Genomic DNA, 20,809 nt, shown 5'->3' with positions numbered 1-20,809 from the left:
CATTAGAGCAGGCGAAGGGAACTCTGACCCTGCTCCTTATGCAACTGATGCCAGTAGACTTTACACAGCTCTGCAGCTGTTTTATGGCTGTGGGAAGTGCTGCTGCAAGAGCAGAAACACCAGTTTGCTCTCACCTCAGCTCGTATTACTTCCACCAGTGCCTCTGCCTCTTTCATTTTAAACTGCATGAAGCCCCCATCACCACGACAGGTGGTGGGACCCCCTTTCAGCAGGGTCCCAAATCCCACTGCTGAGGAAGGCTGTAGCCTCGCATAAGAGGAGCACCCACCTGCCCTCCAGATGCAGGACTCACCTGTCTGCGAAGCAATCTAAATAAAACTTCAACAGATCCCCCGGGTTTTCTCAGGCTGCGTATTTATATGCAGCACTGCTATACAACCTGTTCCTCCAGGCCCACTTGGCAGGAGAAAAATAAAAAAAATAATAAAAAAAGAAGAAATAAAAAGCCAAAACCAACTGCTGCGAGTTATTCGCTGGAGAAATAATAAAAGCCAGCTTTCCGGTTACCTGACTTAGCCACATGCCTCTGCCCCCACACTGCAAATTTTCCAGCCACGTATGGCTGTCCCAGATTCATGTGTCACACGGCGGAGCCCTGCCTCCCTCCAGCTCGCTCCTGCTTCTCCCCATAAGGAAGCGCCGTCCGCCCCCGCGCTCCCGCCCCCGCGCTGCCCTCCGCCCTCCGCAGGGAGCACCGCGATGTGCCGTGCTGGACGCGGACTCAGCTCTGCGTTTCGTTTTTGAAAGGCGAGGCTTGGAAGCCGTGTCTTCTTAAAGGAATATAAGCCTCGGGGAAGGCGGAGGGGGTTGGAGAGAACAAAATAAAAAAATAATAAAAAAAAAGAAACTCTCGACTTACTGCAACTACAGGAAGTGACTTAATATTGTACTAAAAAGGCTTGGGGGGGGGGGGCGGGAGCTCCTGTTTTTCCAGTTTCCTTGGCATACTTAAGAAAATCTTTGCCTACAGACAGTGTAACTGCTTTCATGGCGATCCGTCATACTTCGGGCTACCACACGACATCCCGAGAAGCCGATGGGAGGAGGACGCTGCTCAGAAAGAACCTTCATCAGTTCGGGAGAAGAATAGGATGGAGGCACAGACACAGACATGCACGTGTGTGATAGCCACAACGGTGGCGCCGACCGGAGCACCTTATTACCTCCGTTCTGCAGTGAAGACAGACGGTTCGACAGACACAAACAACCCCCCCAGACCACATGATTCAGCTGAAAGACTGGAGTCTCAGTATGCTGTGGTATTTACTTACAGATACACCCAAAATAGCCATCTGAATACCAGAGTGGAAGCAAAAATACATGCATACAGAGACACTTCAAACACATAAGGACACGCTGCTTGGCTCCTTCCAGCAGGACTGTCTCATTGTCAGGCAGGGAAAAAGTCTCCAGGACTCTCACTGACAAGGAGAGAACTTCTCTGAAGTACTCCTCTTCAGTGCACTGTTCCCAGATTCTCATCCTGGCTCCATTCCCCAAAGCCAAGCAACTCTTCTTTCCGCACTCCACAGCTCCATACCCTAGACTGGTCCCTCCTGCACCCTGGCTTTGTCCCCACTTTCTCACTGTCCCTCATCTGGGCTCTTTCTGCCTTCTTCCCATGCTTTGGATTTCTTGACCGTTTTCTTTACTTACATGCATTTGCTTGCTCTACCAATCCACACCAAAATCGGGTTACCTCTCACCCCTCATCCCAGACGTGGTTTTAGTCACTTCACCCAGCCCATGTAAATTCAAGCTACATCAGTTCTACCTGTTGTCCCATTTCCCTCAGTTTCCTCCTTTGTTTGTCTTGGTCCTTGTCTTCCCATCCAGCAACATCTCCGATTCTCCCATCACTACACCACTGAAGTAAGGCAGCTGCTCTAAACTGTCCTCAGGCACAATGCATAAGTGTTCAATGGGGGTGGGAAGAACAGACTCTTTGAAAGTCACAGAGCTTAAGAATTAATGCATCTTTGAAAAAATATTCATGAAATCTCTAAAAAGACATGCAAATTTCATCTTCAGTCATGAGAGCCAAACTGGATCTCAGATGTCTTTTTTTTCTTCAGGGAATGGAATTAAGATTGCTTAACAGAAATGTATAAAAAATAAATAATAAAAAAATAACTACAGTGACATTGAAGCCCTCACTAAACCTCTCCACAACACACACAGGCAGTTCAATGTCTTGACAATGAAATCTCTTTGGTTCTCAGCTTAAGCTGGCAGCACTGCCAGGACACAAGTTTGTATCTGCTGTAGCACAAGCACAAGACAGTGCATGGAGCTGACTGCCTACTGCTTCTCCTTAAAACAACACAGTGAGCATTCCACCATCACAATCCCAGTATTATGAGCTGATCTCTCAAGTCTTTTCTTGGTATGTGAAGACAAACGAGGATCAGGCATGCAATCCACTACCACCAACACAACACTGATGCAGCATGCAGGAGCTGTGCCAAGCCTTTGTGCATTTTGCTGTCTCAGAGAAAGGGCCAAAATGGGTGTGCCTGCTAAATGTGAAACAAAGCAAAATGGATGGCTGTTTTGAAGCAATAAAAATGGTTTTACTGGTTCCAAAAAGAAAAAAATCTAATAAAAATGAAATAAATAAGCAGCTCTCCTTCTTCTCAGCCCTTAGGTTCTGGATGAACCATGGATGCGCTTACTCCCTAGATATGATGGGTGGGTACCAAGTGCTACACCAGCAGGTACCCCAGACTAACTTCAGAGGTAGCTGTGTCCATTTCCCTTCATGCCCAGAGACCTCAAGTAAGCAAAAGATTTCTATCCCAACACACAGAGAAATATTGCAGAAAATACCAGGCAGTACAAACACTCTGCTTCCATCAATGTTGCCTCCGTACAATCCTAAACATCCACAGGTCAGATTATGTGACCAATACATCTGTTCTTGAACAGGCAGCAGTCACAAGTATTGAGGCCATGTTACTGAGAACACAGCTGCGCTGGGCAGGACGCGTCTCCAGGATGAAAGATCACCGCCTCCCTAAGATCTTGCTTTATGGTGAACTTGCCACCGGCTGCCGCAAGAGAGGAGCCCCGAAGAAAAGATACAAGGACTCCCTGAAACAACATCTCAGCCTTGGCCATATTGACCACCATAACTGGTCTACTTTGGCTTCCAATTGGGAGGTCTGGAGACACACCATCTATAACGCTGCTGATGCCTTTGAGAAAGCACACAGGATCACTCTTGAGGAGAAAAGACAACGCAGAAAGAATCGTGCCTTGCAGAATATACCATTTAAGGAGTCCTTCTGCTGTGCCTTTTGCAACCGTATGCCTCTCTCGTATTGGCCTTTTTAGCCACCGATGCGCTTGCAACAAACATGGGTAGAGCCCTTCCCAAATCTTCGTTCGCGAAGCCTAGCCATGATGATGATGATGACAAACACTGTTGTTAGGCGCCTTGTCTCATCCTTGGCCAGCTGATCATGGACACTGCTAAAATTAAAAAAAACTATTCCCTAGCTCTGTAGTAGATCAGGCAAATATTAATCACGTGTGCAGATGCACAAACACATACACTTTTGTCTGTGAAAATGCTGCAGACACTCTTGCTTTCATGGAATAATTTGAGTTGGAAAAGACGTTTAAGGTCATCTAGTTCAAATGCAATGGACACAAATACATCATGTTTTTAAGCCAGTACCTGTAAAATAAAACACTCTGAACACTCTGTGAAGCACAGAGACCTCATTGTGGTACTGTCATTATTAATGTGTTTCTCCAGAAGTATGCAAAGACTTCATTTCCCTCTCCCTGCTACAGGATAACCATGGGCAGGACACAAGCAGCATTTAAAAAATGCTCTGTTCAATTCTCACCTTCTGCACTGCTGGGACTGGCTCTGTCCAAACATTCCAGTCTTACCAACTTCTATTAAATCATATCCTATCCAATGCACTACACAAAAACATCAGTATATTAAAATATTGAGTCAGCCCTACCTGAGTCCACACTAATCATGTCTGCTTTCAGACCAGGAGAACTGGAAAAAAAATAGAATATTTAGTTGATGTGCTTCAAGACTTCTGAGGAAGATGAAAGAAGGGAAAATGTGGGCACACATTGAGTTTTGGTTCTGGAGGTTAGAAAAACTATTGTAGAGCTGCCTTGGAAGGTCCAAAAAGAGCAAAGAGAAGCAAATGAAGATGTATTTCCAAAGCTAAAAGTCCAAGAGTGCCTTGATAAATAGAGACATCACATCTAAAGCCTTCTCTCCCCATCTGATTGTGGTTTCTGCTCTAAGGCATTTTTATCTTGGATCTCACTGCTATTAAAGAAGTCTTTTCCATTGAAATACTGTTATGAATAACAGAGTCTCTTTCCAGAGTTATGGTCTAAGACAATTCTTAAGGAATGCTGCAAAGGAAAAATACAGAGGCAATAGTTTGCATAAATGGAGTCAGATCAGTATTTTTATATGCTTAACTTCAGTTTGAAAGGTTATCTGGGGCAGGAAAAGAAGATATTAAAAAAAAAAACTTCTGACTTTTTGATTCCTTACTAGAGAATAAATTGATGGGGTTTCTCCTCCTTCCATCTCCAATACTACTTTTGTTCTTTTCTTTTTCTGTTCTTCTGCATATATAAATGAGTATCAGCCTCACCTTTTGAAAGATCCAAAACTCATGAGGCCAAGCACTTTTTTAAAAAGAAAAAGCAGAATAGAATAATTGACTACTTTTCTTTCATTCACCTTTTCAAGTTTTGGGATGTTTGAATGTAAGTTAAACAAAACAACAACAGCAAAACCTCTTGGAAAGTAGACTTTAAACTTCCACACTCAATTGACCAGCTTTCTAGTCCATATAACAATATATAGAAGATGCTTCTAGCTCCCCAACAATTCAGCCTAGCTCTCCATTGTTTTCCAAGGGGGTTGAGGGGTTAATAAAGTCCAAAACCCAAACAATCAACCTAACAGATTTGGTTTTATTTTATTCCAAGAACAGAGAGAGGAAAACTTACAGAAATTTCTGTACTTTGCCAGACATAGTAGAAGCATTGAGTGTTTTATTTTTCCCCTTGCAGTTAAGGCACAGAGTGGCACTGTGAAGCACGCCACAGGTGTAGAGCACACACTGCCTGCGGTGTGTGCTCATCTTCCAAAAGGAGGAAAGCCACTGTAGCAAAGCAGTCAAGCCACCAAGCTGCCCATGATCACACCCTGATGCTGGGTGCTGGCCTCCTGCAGCATCAGGCTGTGGTGCCTGGATGACCTTGCTCTGCTTGTACAAGCAATGGCACAATTGCCCAGAACACTACACTATACTCTGGATGTGGCTGGTAACACTTCCCTCTCTTTTTCTGCTATGGAAAAACAATCAATAAATACCACCTGGTAAGAAAGATAATCTGTTTTGCTATTGCCAGCTACAGCTATGCCTGGAGCAAACGGGATTTGATTCCTGATGCACCAGAGGCTGTGGTGTAATCCAAATCAGAACTCCCCAGCCAGAGAGGGATGACAGACCCTGCTACCAAACCTGCAGTTACAGGTGCAGTGGATTCTCCTATTACAGAGAAATTCCATTTACTGCACATTTTACTGAAGAAATAAATCTCCAGTGTAAAATGTTCTCTGTAAATTTAAAAAATGAGTAGCTGAAAAGAAAAATGAGTAGCAGAAAACTGGGAAAAAATTTATATATTGTTCTTAGATTACTTTCAAAAATTTATGTGTCAATACACCAACGGGGGACCTGACTTTTAAATCTAACATCTAAATAGTGCTTAGGGTGGGAGTTGTAATCAGAAAATAGAGAACAGCAACTTCCCTGATAATAACAACAGAGAAGGGCTGAAGCTACATCACTGTATAATAAATACGGTTTTATTTCATGATGTAGATGCTCCAGCTCAGATATGTGCAGCGGTAAGCCTTAGAGATGTGAATTAAGGACAGTACCTGAAGTAAATGAACATAAGTAGCATCAAAGTTGAAGAGAAATGGTTCATGTGGCTGCTGTGTTTTGCTTGCTCTGTGAAATGCAAACACTAGGGCACTGGGCTAAGATGGCACATTTACCATGCAGCACTGGTAAAAGGAGGAATTTAAAGAATCAATACGCTGTCTTATTACCATGCTCTTTTTAGAAGTAGGATGATTACAGCATGAGGAGAAAAGCTCAAAACAATCACAGCCACAATGCAAATGACATTAAAAGCATCACTACGTGCCCTTGTAAAAAGTGTCTCTCGAGCTCTCTTACAGGCCCCCTCTAGGTACTGGAAGGCTGTTAGAAGGTCCCCATGGAGCCTTCACTTTTCCAGGCTCAACAAGTGAACTCTCTCAGCCTGTCTTCACAGGAGAGATACTCCAGTCCTCTGATCATCTTCATGATCCTCTGAACTCGCTCCAGCAGGTCCACATCCTTCTTATGCTGGGGGTTCCAGACTTGGACACAGTACTCCAGGGTGGGGTCTCACAAGAGTGGAGAAAAGGGGAAGAATCACCTCATTTGACCTGCTGATCACACTTCTATGGATGCGGCCCAGGATGTGGTTGGCTTTCTGGGCTGCAAACACACATTGCTGGGTCATTTTGAGCTTCTTGCCAAACAACATCCCCAAGTCCTTCTCCCCCAAGCTTCCCTCAATCCATTCTCTGCCCAGCCTGTATTTGAGCTTGGGATTGCCCTGACACAGGACCTTATATTTGGCCTTGCTGAACTTCATGAGGTTTGCACAGGCCTATCTCTCCAGCCTGTCCAGGTCCCTCTGGATGGTATTCCTGCCCTCCTGCCCACACAGCTTGGTGTTATCGGCAACTTGCTGAGGATGGTCCCACTGACCATGTCATTAATAAAGACATTAAAAAACACCAGTCCCAATATTGACCCCCAAGGAATGCCAGTCATCACTGATCTTCACTTAGACATGGAGCTGTTGACCGCAACTCTTTGACTCCAACCTTCCAGTCAATTCTATCCATGTCTCTTCAGTTTAGAGACCAGGGTTTTCTGCGGGACAGTGTCAAATACTTTGCACAAGTCCAGGTAGGTGATGTCAGTCAATCTTCCCTCATCCCACCATCCCCTGTAACCCCATAGTAGAAGGCCCCCAGATTTGTCAGACAAATTGGTTTGTCCTTAGTGAAGCCATACTGAATGACTCTCAGCAATCACCTCCTCATTTTCCATGTACATAATTTCCAGGAGTATCTGCTCCATGATCTTGCTGGGCTTGAAGGTGAGACTGGCTGGCCTGTAGTTCCCTGAGTTTAGCATTACAGCAAAAACAACGAGTCCAGCTCTCACCTTGGTACTGGTGATCAGATGGATGCACTAATCTGGATGTCCCACTCTCACCTCCTCCTCAGGGGTCAATTTCTCAACCACAGAACTATTTCTTAACCTTGCAGAAGAGACTCTGGCTTTTCTTATTCTTCACCCTTTGCTACATGCTGTGACAACCAGAATATTTTGGTATCACATAGAAAATGCTCAGAATGCTCGCCAGCCAGCTGCTCAAAGGAGCATATATGTAATGAATAGCCTTTTTGATGTTAGGGGAGGGTCTTTCAAGGTCACATTGCCTTTTTTTTTACACCATTAAATGTTTTCTTTCACATGGTACAAAAAGAATTACCTACAGAATTTATATCTGAATGTCATATAACCACAACTAAAAATTATTTCTGTGAGCTGAAAGCAAAAACTACCTTTCAAAAAAATACACCTCTTAACCCTCTTTTTGATGTATAAAACTTTTACTTCTAGGATGTCTGAACTGAAAAGGTACAGCTCAAACAGAAGTTCATTTAAACTAGAAAATACATACTATAAGAAAATTGTGCAAATTAATTAACCTTGAATAAAGAATTAATTTTTTTATGATAAATATGTTCCTGGGGGAAAATAAAAAGCACAATTGTCTTGAGAATGACTGCAATATGCCCCCTTATCAAAGTTCACAAAATCTGCTTTATATTCTTATCTTCCCTTATTTGGGGCCAATAATAAATCTCCTTTTCAACTGCTCTCACATTCTAGGAATAGCTCTAGATCCGGCAGTTCTGTGCTGGGATGTCTTGTGTGTGCACCAGCTCAAGGCTGTTAACCACAGAAACTGAAAACTAAGAGGCTAGTCTGTTTTGCCTCCATCCCAGTTTCTGACTCACAGGTACGAAGGGAAATCAAACTACGGGTGGCAGGAAGCAAGGCATGGGTGGGAAGGGATATAGTCATTAGTGTACTGTGTTAAGTGCCCCACAAGCTGCAAGTAAGAGCAGAGCAGAAACCATGGTGGGGCTGCTGCTGTTACCAACAGCACTGACACCTCTGGTAGAAACGACTCTAAAAATAGTGGCAACTTGGGCAAATTGTTGTCACAAATCAGCCTGTGAGTGTCCTGTGGCTTTGAGCATGACCAGCAGGTCCACTATCAAGCAAGACAGAAGCAGCTTCAGTTGCATTTCACTGTTGCACTTCCCAAATCATTCTTCGACAATGCCACTTTAAGTAATGTTCCATATAAAGAAATGTACCGGAGGAAGAAAGAGCTAACCTTACACTGAAAGCAAACCACTGAAATGGTGACAGGCTCAGACACAGAAAATGCTCTTCCCTGAAAGATGTACATCTCCTCATAGTAAAGTCATCCTCCCGCTCTCTCACTTATCACTGGGAGGAGCAGTGAGGTGTCAACAGTCATCCTTTATGTCCATCTCCATCCTCTTTACTTATGCTGGGAAACTAGATGCCAACATGGCAAGTTCAAACCAGTATGAATTTATTCTTTCCAAGCACCTGATTCCATGTGCACTTTTTTTCATCTTGAAGTATTTGTCTGCTTGAGAACTGTCCTTCGTCATTCCCTGGAGTATTTATTTCATTCACTTACTACCGTGTGCATGCTTTTTGCCTCCATGCACATTTGTGACAAAGGAAGTGCATTCAATTTAAAGACACTTTCTAAATCAGACTAACTCAGGCCTGGCAAAATAATGTAAGTTATGGCAAACAGTAGATACCAATTTCAAGTTCCTTGCAGCCTGGGAGAAAGAGATGCAAAGTGATCTACAGAATACAGTAGGAGAGCAGTTCAGTTTCAGACCACCATGGTCCTCCTTTATAAAAAGGCATCTCATTAGATCTGAGCTTCAGATCACCAGAGTCCTCCTTTCTGTAAATACATCCCAACAGATCTGGGCTAACCGTGTCAGCCAGTGGTGATGATGAACACGAGGCTGACTCCCAGTGTTAGTAAAGAACAACCTTGCAATCCTCTGTGTCACAGGAGAAACCCCAAAGCTCCCCTCCCTCCCTTGCCAGCGCTTGAAAATGTGGCATACCTGCCTCGCTCTTCCAACAGTACATTATCCCTTGTTGTTTTACATCACTGCATTGTCACAATAAAAGTGACATAGGAAAAAACAGTTACAAAGTCCAGGGCTTGCATGCACATGGGCTTCCCAAAACTCAGACAGAAGTTTGGCAAAGCAAAAGAGGAGCAAACCCCCAATTTTTTCTCTTCCTTCCTCACTCATCCAAATCATCTCCCTGTGGGGGACAAAGGAGTCACAGATGCAGGCTGGGTGTTTGCCCGAAAATGTCTTTTGACACAAAGGTGCATCAGTGTTACATGCTGAAGCACAAGCAAAGAAGGTTGTATTTGCTTTCTAGCCAAGAACAACTGAATCACAAACCCAAAATATTTAGATTTATAATGTCATTACTCTTATGTGTCTGTAAATCTGTGAAGAGGTGAGAAGTGGAGAACAGATATGTAGGGCTATTGTAATAGGAGTAACCATCAGGAAAGAACCTGGACTCTTGGGATATAAACCTGCCTTGGAATATTAAAACTGATTTACAGTTTCAGTTTGGTCTTACAGCTGTGCACAGAATGGAAAAAATGGGAGAATTTTCTTCTGCAAGAATGGTTCAACAAATATTTGTATGTATAAGTCCTGGAAAGACATTATTTTGTTACATGCTTGCCTCTGTAAGGAATATGGTTTATGCTGCATAATCAGCATGATATTTCAAATACCAGGAATTGTTCCCTCCTACCCTTTTTTATATTAATCTAGTACTGATTCCTTCTATGAGATAAGACATGTGCTGCTTTCCAAACTTCAAAAGCATAAGCTATTTGCATTTGCCAAAAGAACCTGAAAGCTTTTTTTCTGCATTTAAAATAGTTTAGACGAACAAATTGATTTTCTCAAAAGAGTTTAAAAAGCAATCATCAGAGAAAATATGGAAAAGGTCATTATTAGAATTTTTTCTTTATGTACATTCTAAATAGCTAAAACCAGTGGCTTATAATTGAAAGTCTGTGGAAAAATATTCAAAATTAGTAACTCTGAGAATAACAGCTACCTTTCTGCTTTTGAACCACTGCGTTGCAGCAAATAAGTGCAGCATTCTGCTCCCTTCACTGGAGTTTTCACAACACCAATCTTCCACTAGAAAACTTGTGCTTGTTGAAGGAAACAAACTCCTCAGTATGTAAGGACAAAACCAAAGAGGCTACCAGAGGTGCATGAAACCCCAACTGCAAACTCCCTTCAGATGGTAGCACTTGTGAGACAACCCAGCTAAACTGGCACTGTTTAAATACAGAAAAAAATCTCTACCCATCTCAACTCAATATCCTATAAGAACATCAAGGGCTGGCTGGTTTCAGCTATGCTGTCCCAGGGTGCTCCCCATCCTGCAGCACTAGCAGAGCCAGCCACTTCCCCCTTGAACCCTGTTCAAGGGTCTCACTCACCGATCCACCGAGAAGCGAACCCCTCGACGTTGCCACGTTTAGTTTTTCAGGAAATTAAGTCTGAAGCACACTTTCCTTTGCCTTAAAGGGAGTGCGTATTCCTGACACATCAGCAGGCAGGGAGCCCAGTGGTTGCTACAGCGCATTTATTTATACTCATTTGGAATTTCCTGAGACAGTCCCAGCCTGGCAGCCAGCCCAGTGCAGCGCCAGTGATTTCCTTCACAGCACTTCACATGCTGTGCAACGCCTTTGGCTCCCCAAGGGTTAAAATACATGAAATGGGCAGCAGGGCAAAAGGAACCATACCAAATGACACACTAAAAAGAGTTTGTTTGTTTGTTTGTTTTCTCTCTGAAGAAGACAGATTTAATTTCCAAAAGGCAATTATAAGTTCAGGTCACTTCTCTTCCACCCTTCCTCCCTAAGCCCTTCACCCTCACCTCTTATTTCTCACTCCCACATGTGGACTAAGAGCACAGAAAGGTTCATTGATATAATTTGGGGAGAACAATTACCTCTGTTGTAACTACCACTGCTTGCAATTCTGTCTGTGTTTTATTTATGGTTCTCAAATGCAGCTTATAATTTGAGGGATAAAAATAAAAAACTTTCAGTATATGTTTTCTTTTTTTTTTTCCCGAAACAGCCAAAATGCACAAGATATACTTGGTGCTAGTACAAGCACTTTCAAAACAATGGACAAACATATCTGATTTTTTCATATTCAATTTTCTTGTTTCCACATAACACCAAGTATAGATGTTAGAAGTAAGGATAATTGGGATTTCAGATGCAAGAAGAGTCACTTCTCAGCATCATAAAAAGACCCTCAAAGCCCTCAGCTCCATCTCTCTTCACTTCTGCATACAGTAACAGTTGCTGTAGTACAGCCAAACAAGGACTCTAAAAGTAAACAGACAAGGGTACAGACTAATTTAACAAGGATAAAGGTCCTAAGACTTCACAGGACTAAAGGAAAAGAACTTTATTATGATGCCTTCCATGCAGATTCCCAAGAAAAGTTAAAAAAGAAACAATGTCAAAACAATTTCCAAGATCACTGCAGATTAGAAGAGCTGTGCTTCAAGCAGAAGCAGGATCTTCTGCTGAAATAACAGGAGAGAAGTCCAAGAACTCCATAATGCCTTCAGCAAAAATGGCGCAGACTTCCAATAAAAGTGTTTCCTGAATATGTGTAATGGCTTCAGTGGTATTTAGTATGAAGCAAAGTAATATATAATACTTCTAGGCATCAGCTTTTGGACTATAAAGTAGGTCCTGCCCTCTAGATAATTTTAAATTAATTTCCTTGAATTACAAGTCACTTATGTGTACAGTATAAAACATGAGCTCCCAAAAAAATCCGAAGAAGGTCTGTAGATGTAGCCAACTCATTGCATGTATGGACCACAAAGGTACTGAATTTTAGGTGAATTTGGTTTAATCTCTGCTCTAATCACACCATCCACTAAAAAAGGCAGCTCTCCATAAAAATTTTTTTGGGAACAGCTTCTAACCATGTTTTGAAGTTTCCCCTAGAAGACAGAAAAACTCTAGGGCAGCTGAAACCCAACCCGTGCTTTCAGTTCAGGAAAAAAGCAAAAATTCAGCCCTTGAAACATTGTGTGGAGCCTGCAGCCACCACTTTGTGCTCACTGGCCTTCAAGCCCTGTCTTTCAACCAGCCAGGTGGGGACAAGCAAAGTACAGCAGCACTGGGTGTTACTGGTGGGCATCTTTAGCTCCATCAGCAGGTTCATCACACCAGGCAGGGGAGAACATGAAAAGACCCATCTAGTTTTCTGTTGTGAAAACAAACATGACATCTGGAATAGAATATGAGGAGACAAAGGTATGCCAGAACATTCTTCTCAAGAGTTAGGATTCTGCTCAGAAGAAATAAAAAAATTCTCTAAACATTATATGATTTCATTTTTTTAAAAAAAAGACAGCATGATATCTGGTTTAGAGAAGAACAGATTTCAGCAGCTGTCTCCACATGCTCCATGTCTTTATCATTACTCTGTGGTTTCAAGGGCTCGACATTTGAATGAGCACTGCATCAAGTCCTGCACCTTGAGTGGACTCTACTCAAAGCTCTGTTAACTCAGCAGGCTGAAAAAGACCTGCCACGAGTGCATGTAATAACCTGTAAGGGGTATCAGCACTTCATCCCTTGTCCAGCAATTCAAATATGGAGGCACATGTCTGGGTTGGCACCAGTAAAACCTAAAGGTATAGAGCACATGCATATTTATTCTCTTGGCCTTTGAGACCTTTACAGTGTCAAATAAACTCATTCAGCTACTGTTTGCAGTAGAAACAAAACTGAGGTCAGAGCACAGCTCCCCAGTGACCAAAAAACCTGATTTGGTCTAAAGCAGGGTGAATATAAGGTTTGGTGCATGGCAGCCATCCAGCTGATAAATTCTTATCTAAAGAGCAAGTTGACACCCCTTTTGAAAACAAAAGGCACAATGGATCTGTGAAAGGCAATGGATGAAACACAGCTCTTTAAAACACATGCTTTCCTCAGCAATGGAGTAGCTCAGCTTGGAAAGAATTAGCTAAGCCACCTGACTACAATGATCCAGTCCAGAGGGGCACAGAGCTTGGCCTTACCCACCACTGTCAGGTATATATTTCGAAACAGCTGCTGCATTTTAATGAAGGTTGGATATGGGGTTCTTCTCAGTTTTAATTTGTGAGAGAGGAGTGGCATTGCTGTGGGTTTTGTTTGTTTGTTTGTTTTTCTTTACAGCCTTCCAGAATCTGGCAGCTGGTTTCCACAGAATGATTTAAAACCTGCTAGCCATTCAGGCTGGACCTGAAACTGATCTGGCCTACCCATCTTCTCCTCCCTAGCAGATGCCTCTGGAAGTGCATAAGAAGAAAGCAAACATACAGCAACATTTCTCCTCTCAGCTTCCAGGAACCTGCAACCCAGAAGACTTCCTGAGCTGGGATGGGCCAGGATGCTTTCTAAGTCACAGTGTCAAATGTATGTCTTCAGGGTAGCTGGGAGGTATTCAATAAATTTGTTCAAACTGTCAGACTGCAGCTGATGTGTTCGTACTGTAAGGAGATCTACTGGTCAAGTGCCTGGATATACAGTTATGGATGATTAATCCGACCCAATGACTACATAACATTAAAAACCTTCATAAAAGAGACTTTGCATGCTACAATTGGGTCCCTCACCACTTAGCATCTAACCAGAGAGAGGATGCAACTGAAAAATGGACCCCATACCACTGTTGAAAATGCACTGCGTATCATCGTTAGGTGTCTGTATAGTTTAGCTTCCCACAGAAGGAAATTCAACAAGTTGGTATTTTGTGTGTCCTTAGGCAAGTAATGATCCCTACTGTTCTCCCAACATGACTGCTGCAAAGCTTATGGTCAGAAGTCTTGTTGTGGGAGCAAGTAAACCATTCAAGTCTTCAAATCTGGTGAAATATTTTTTTTTCTTATAATCATAGAATTGTAGAAATGTTTAGGTTGGAAAAGACTTTTGAGATCATCAGCTGTTAATCCAGCACTGCCAAGTTCACCACTAGAACATATCTCTCCCCAAGCACCATGTCTACATGTCTTTTAAATCCCTCCAGGGATGGTGATTCCACCAATTCCCTGGGAGGCCTGTTCCAAAGCTTGACAACCCTTTTGGTGAAAAAATTTTCCCTAATATCCAATCTAAACCTCCCCTAGCACAACTTGAGACCTTTTCCTCTCATCCTGTCACTTGCTACCTGGGAGAAGAAACACCCCCTCCCCATCTACAGCCTCCTTTCAGGTAGTTGTAGAGAGTGAGAAGGTCCTCCCCCTCATTCTTCTTTTCTCCAGACTTAACAACCCAAGCCCCCTCAGCTGCTCTTCATCAGATATGTGCTCCAGACCATTCATCAGCTTTTACCCAGTGAACAGTGCAGAGCACCCAGTTTCTCCAGGAGAATGCTATGGGAAACGGTGTCAAAGGCTTTCCTAAAGTCCAGGTAGTAACATCCACAACCTTTCCCTCATCCACTAAGCAAGTCCCCTTGTCATAGAAGGAGATCAGGTCAGATAAGCAGGACCTGCCTAATGGGATCCATGGGCAAGAATACACGCCCTATTAATGTAACTGATACAAGTGCATGCAGTACTTCACACAGTAGCAGGATCGGAGAAGGACAGTAAAGCTGGAGTGGAGCAGGAGATGCTACACTCAGTTTCTCAAAAAGATGTCTCTCCTGCTGCTGTGGAGCAGGCTGTTTCGGGTGTCTTGTTCTATGGGCTGAGATGATCTGGCTGAGCCATGCATGTGCTTGTAGAGTTGTAGCCTTACAACTTTTCCCTGTAAGGGGATAGGTAAGTAATTTTCCATAATTGTCAACAGTGCATTTTCCATAGTGCTGCAGATGGGTTGCCAGGAAGCCTCTGAGTATTAACAGGCAGAGCAGGGACAGAGAAGGGCTCTTCAGGGACTACAGGCATGGAGAAGTCCTTGTGTGTGTCCCTAGGGTGAGACCAAGCACTGGAAATAGGCGCTGAGAGGAGTATCAGGGAACAAAAAGAGAAGGGTGAGCTTCCTGAATGGCAAACACTGTCTGAGAGAGAGGAAGGGAAGAGAACTGTAATAATGATAGAAAGGGAGAGTCGTGAAAGTCTAAAGGGCAATACAGTGGATGCATAGCCTTGTGAGCACATTCAAGTCATAACAATTCTAAAAGCTATGTAACAGCCATCTGTCTACATGAACAAAAACCAGAGAACAGGAGCAGAAGAGAATGATTGTAGGATACACCCTTTTTTCTTAACTTTTTAACTTAAGATATGGAAAAAGATATGTAAAAAGATATGTAAAATTTAAGAATCAGTTCTGCTGGAGGGAGGGGGAGAAAGGACTTAGCCACGGACTTCTCGAAGTGAAAAAACTTGTTGATCCTTGTAAGTCCTTGAAACCTGACTGCCCTGATCTTGTCTTTATGCTTCTATCATATAGAAATATTAGTCCACTTTTTCAGTCATGGCCATACATTTTACTGCATTTTTTTACACTGTACTTTTTTTTTTTAAGCTACACACTTTCGATTTACCAAGCAGTGTACATGAAGTGTTAAAACTTGACCTATTTGCTAGGATTAGACCTGAAATTTCAGTAACAGCAGCTAAGTTGTACAAGTGTTTCCTTTCTATTATTTGACCTTCTGCAAACCATATGGCAGTGCTCCAGGCAGAGGGGTTGGTTGTGTGAAACGAGGGTAGGGAAGGGGCTAGGAGTACATCAACAAACATGCCCCTCAGCAGTAAGAGACTACTCCAGACTAGAGATGTCTGGTTTACATAGGGAGTACAATCTGTTCCCAATTATCAGTTAATCTGATCCTCCTCCTAATCTGACCAAACCTTCAAACCCAAATATTAAAAGAGTTTCCACCCCTTCTCTCTAGCCGTCCATTTCCTGCTTTCAATCAAATAGCAAAGGGCAATACAAAAATATCACAGATAAATCCTGCATATTGAAGGAAAGCAACATATTGTTATAAAGAAAAAACATACAGGAATATATTAATTAAAAAAAAGAGAAGGCAATTACATAAAACATTCATTACAGCACAAGGTAACTAGGGAGGAGAAATTGAGCAAAATACAGGGATGGGATGTCAGAAGGGGTAATGGTCACATTACCTACTTCTACAGGTAAGAACACTTTGCAAAAGTAGAGAAGGATAGACTGAAAGCATGAAAGAATATGACACTCACCTACCCTTCAAGTGCCTGAGCCCTTATTTTTGTCAAAATCTGTGTGAAGAGTCAGATGAAGAAAATTCTCAAGAGACTGAGCATATGCCAGGAAAGGTTTCAAAGAGTTAGAGACTGGGAGGGGGAGAGCCCATTTTGGACCTGGTTGATCTGCTAATTCACCCCCGAGACTGCAACCCTCATCCCACAGCAGAGGTCAACCACTGCTTTCAGCCAATGTAGTAAGTGTGATTTCCGGTTGAAATCAGAGGAGGGAATGGCAGAGAAAATGGGGAGGATGGACACAAGCATGCTTCTCTCACAAAGCTCAGAGCTGGTCACACAGGGACATCCTGGCAGGAATCTGTACTCTGCCATCAAGGGGAGTCATGTTTCACAAGGAAGGAAATGGAGATACAGAAGCAATGCACACGTGGGCAGCCCAAGTGCTCCCTTAGCCCCTAAAAGTGCTGTGAAAACATGATACGGGAAGGGCTGCCCTTCTGTCATCTCTAATCCAAATCCTTAGAAATGGCTTGAAGAGGAGGGGGAGGGGAGAGGTGGCCATTACAAAAAGCCTCTCAAGGACTTTTGCTCCAGTAGTAACCATTCTGTAAGGAATATATTTAAATGTAGGCACTCAGTGTTCACACAAAGACAACTAACTGTAATCAGGCAATTTCAGTCCAAGTAATTTTCCTGAGGGATCGTAGTCTTTTTTTTAAAGGCAACAAAATACCCTTGCTTCCCACAGGGAGGAGATTCATACGCATTATTCATAAACTGCTTTCTGCAGAAGAATCTGTGAAGTGAGGAATACTGTAGAATAGGTTTGGGGAAGATTTACTGAGTTGTGTATCTTGAAAAGTGAGGGGAAGGAAGACAATGCAGAGAGAATAATTTTTCAAGTCTAGAAAAAGTTTATTATCTGCATTTTTCCCTTGACATGTGCCTGCCCTGCTACTGGTGCTTGTCTCTTACCCAGTCCCAAAGGCTGCTCCTCCACAGAGGCACCTCACCCAGCTGCCACCAGACTGTGTAAAGCCGTGACTTCGATCATAAGAACCTAGGGGTTTTATCACTGTTAATCTCCACCAGTTCAGTAAGGCTGCAGGGTACCATTAAAAGCAAGGCATGCCTGATGAGTCCCTAGAACACTACTGGCTTAAAAGTACAAGATGAGCACCCTTAGCTGCCTCCCAGGGTGTACAGGGCATGTATTTCCACAGGAAGCAGCAGCAGGCCACATTAGAAGGTCCAGGTGCTGCCCAGGCAAGTGCATGGCAACAGCTCAGAGAAGGAAAGCGTGCATTGCTCCATGAGCAACCTTGCGTCAGAGAGAATGAACACAGTCCTCTGTCAGGTGAGATGTAAGAAGCTTCTGGGCAGCTGCAAAAAATAATCCCGAACAAGACACAATTGCAGTAATCTCTGAACAAAAGACAGAACAATTAAATCTGTTACTTTTCCTGTGGCACTTTGTCCTTCTGCAGAGCATCAGCATCTTATATGGCTTATATCTGCTTTCCACCACATCCAATTTCCATTTCTAAGGACTGGGCTATTCAGGCCAGACTGCTATGTCCTCAAGCTCCCAATGACACTGTAATTACTGTATCCTTTTTAACTTCCTCCTGCCCCTTCCCTTTCCAGCAGATTTCAAAATCAGACCTGTAGGGCATTCTTCATGCAACAAGTCCTGTGTAAAATAGAATGCATAGTCCCTGGTCCTCTGCAGTCTGGTAAAGGCCTCTAGGTTGGGCAAATGCAAGTCAATGCATTTTCAAGCTTTCTGCTGCTGTGGCAAACGCACCCTTATATTACAGGTATCAACTAGCAATTGCAGAAACAATTATTAATTCAAGTAAAAAGTTGGCATTGGCTGTGAGATCGTGTGCTTCAGCTCCAGCCACCTGTCCTTAAGGCAGATCTGGCATCAGCTGAGTGTACTACAGCATGCTGATGAAAGTTTTGATATGCCTTATGACAGAGATTATGTGAAATCACTGGAGGCTCACTCACCCTTCACCCTACAGGTTTCAGGGTCCCACCCTAGCTTGTTTTTAAATACTGGGCACCACCAGAGTGACTCACAAGATCACTCTTGGTTGAGGCAGCAGCTGGATCCCAGTGACAGCCCTGCATGCCATCTGCCCATCCAGAAAGCACAAGACTACATGGAAATTCAGCAGGGTCTCCTGATGGCAAGAGTCTCCCATGAGCTGCCAAAGTACACCTTGGGCACACACCCATCTGCTTTAATTCTGAAGGTTACTGGAAGCGGGCTTGGAGCAGGGAGCATGGCAGGGGAACAAGGCTAGGTGTAAATAGTCTCTCATCACACAGTCCTGTCTCAAACAAATTACCCTTGCTCACAAGGCTGATTTGCTAAAAATACAACTCACTTATTCCTGGTCATTTGCATCTGCTACCCTAAGCAAACTCAGAGGCTGCCGAGTTCAGAGCTTGGGGTGTCAGTAGCACCGCAGTGATACCTCAGTGGCATCTACCCTGCAGGAAAGCAGTGGAGAGTGGTTGTCAGCTGGGCTCTCGGGGCAGGCATCTGCAATACTCAGGAGTAAAGGTTCCATCAGACTGATTACTACCCAGCAATCAAACACTTTCTACTGCCAGTTCCTTCAGGTCTGTAAGTTCCCATTTATTGAGTGATAGTCTGTAATGAAAAATGGTGGATATTCTGCTGAAGTTAGTAATCGTAGTAATATTCTGGTGCACAGCAATTTCTTCTTAGACTATACTTCACATCATTAGGCTGGAAATCATGCAAAACTCCGTGCATATTGCCTAAGATTATATGAATCAGGAAAACTGAATCATAGGAGAGACTCTTAACTCCAGTAATACAGTAATTGAAAGAAAAGTATGTCTACAAATGTTTGGTAAGAGTTGTTACAAAGTAATGCTGAGGATGTGTATGATAAAAACATTTGCTTTAAGTAAATGTGTGTTCTATTTATTGGCTTCAATAAAAGGGTTAATAAGTCAACAGGGCTTTTCATAATACTTTTCAACAGTTGCTTAAGCATTTATATACCAGCAGACGGAAAACACATTTATTAAACATTTGGTCTTTGAGTCATGGTGACGTTAATATCTTAAAAAACATTCATTCAGGCAGCAGCCTCTTGTAATGGCCTCATTCTCTGACTGACTGATATGTAGTTATAACTTCACTTAGGAGACAAGAAAACTGCTCAGATACAGAAAAAATCTTTCCAGAGGCCCACGGGGTGCTGCAGAGTAACCGTGCATATATAAAATAACCGGAGGGGTGCCAGGCTGCTGCAGAGGAAACAGCGGTCCAGATACAGTTGGTATCTGTCATCAAACCACCTGCGGTCCCACAGCCATGGCACGGTCTGAAGAATGGAGGTGGATGCCCAGATCTGCTGGGAGTGAAAAGAGTAACGGGGAGCAAAGACATGTGACAGCTGCAGGCTGGCTATTACAGCAACAGTTCCTTGTTGTATGAGTGGAAGAAGACTAAGAGTAAAAATTATGTTCAGGTGCTATGATGCCACTGCTTTAAGAGCTGTGCAGGAATCTGAAAGATGTAAAGCACAGAGAGGAGTGAAACACGCAGGGGAACAGTTCAAATGAATCTGTGTAAGATGTAGTGCTCCTGTATGTAGAAGCATGTTAAAAATGGAATGGGAAGACATGAAAACATAAATCCATAAACAAGACTGAGGAGGAGGCACAGACAGAAGGGTGGAAAGAGAAAGGATCAGGAAAATCTCAGACACTATGTACAGAGAACAATATGCATTTGCTTTACAGCAAAGTAAAGCATGGGTTTGTGCAACAGCCTTGCTATACTGACCCCTGCAGTCCATCCTACTCAGGAAAATTGGAAAAGCTTTTTTGTTAAAAACACTTTCTTATGTCTATTAAAGAGATGACTGACAATTCTGTGGTTTCTGGATACAGAGCATGAGGTGCTTAGGGAAGTCAAATAAAACAGATGTTTCTGTTACGGTTACTAACAAATACAGCTTTAAATCCTTTATCTTCTTAAATCAGTCTCCTATATTTGTTTTGATGCTTCCTTGTTTTCCACATCAGAATAAACGGAATTGGACTGGAATTTTACTCCATCCCATGCTTTTCAGAACACATATTTTGAAAAGAAAGTTTCTGCAAATCAGTTACTAGTGAAAAGAATGAAAATCCGTCCAAAACAATTTCCAAACTGCCCTGTAAGTTTTCCACTGGTGCACACTCTGCATTTTTTTGCTGACTGGAAGATGTTTCTACAGATATCACTACAGAAATATTAGCAG

At 42.9% G+C, this 20,809-nt stretch overlaps 1 protein-coding gene across 7 annotated transcripts in view; it reads right to left on the bottom strand.

The window, feature by feature from the left end:
• The window catches only part of KANK1 (KN motif and ankyrin repeat domains 1), a 122,110-nt gene that overhangs the window by 27,030 nt on the left and 74,271 nt on the right, over window positions 1–20,809 (bottom strand). For 4 of the 7 annotated variants that reach the window (XR_003538556.1, XM_027709578.1, XM_027709579.1 and 1 more), the window contains exon 1: window positions 529–654. The exons of the other annotated variants lie outside the window; for them this stretch is intronic. Coding sequence is in view for 3 of the 4 variants with exons in the window: in XM_027709578.1 (XP_027565379.1) it covers window positions 529–598 (70 nt within the window). In the remaining variant the exon portion in view is untranslated. Of the gene's footprint in view, window positions 1–528; window positions 655–20,809 lie in introns of those variants that run through there. 7 annotated transcript variants of the gene reach the window in all.

The sequence above is a fragment of the Neopelma chrysocephalum genome, unplaced genomic scaffold (genome assembly GCF_003984885.1).
Source record: "Neopelma chrysocephalum unplaced genomic scaffold, ASM398488v2 Primary Assembly neopelma1_96814, whole genome shotgun sequence".
In the NCBI taxonomy this organism is placed as follows: Eukaryota; Metazoa; Chordata; class Aves; order Passeriformes; family Pipridae; genus Neopelma; species Neopelma chrysocephalum.
Note: the sequence above shows the minus strand (reverse complement) of the source record. Positions and strands in the feature narration are given on the sequence as shown.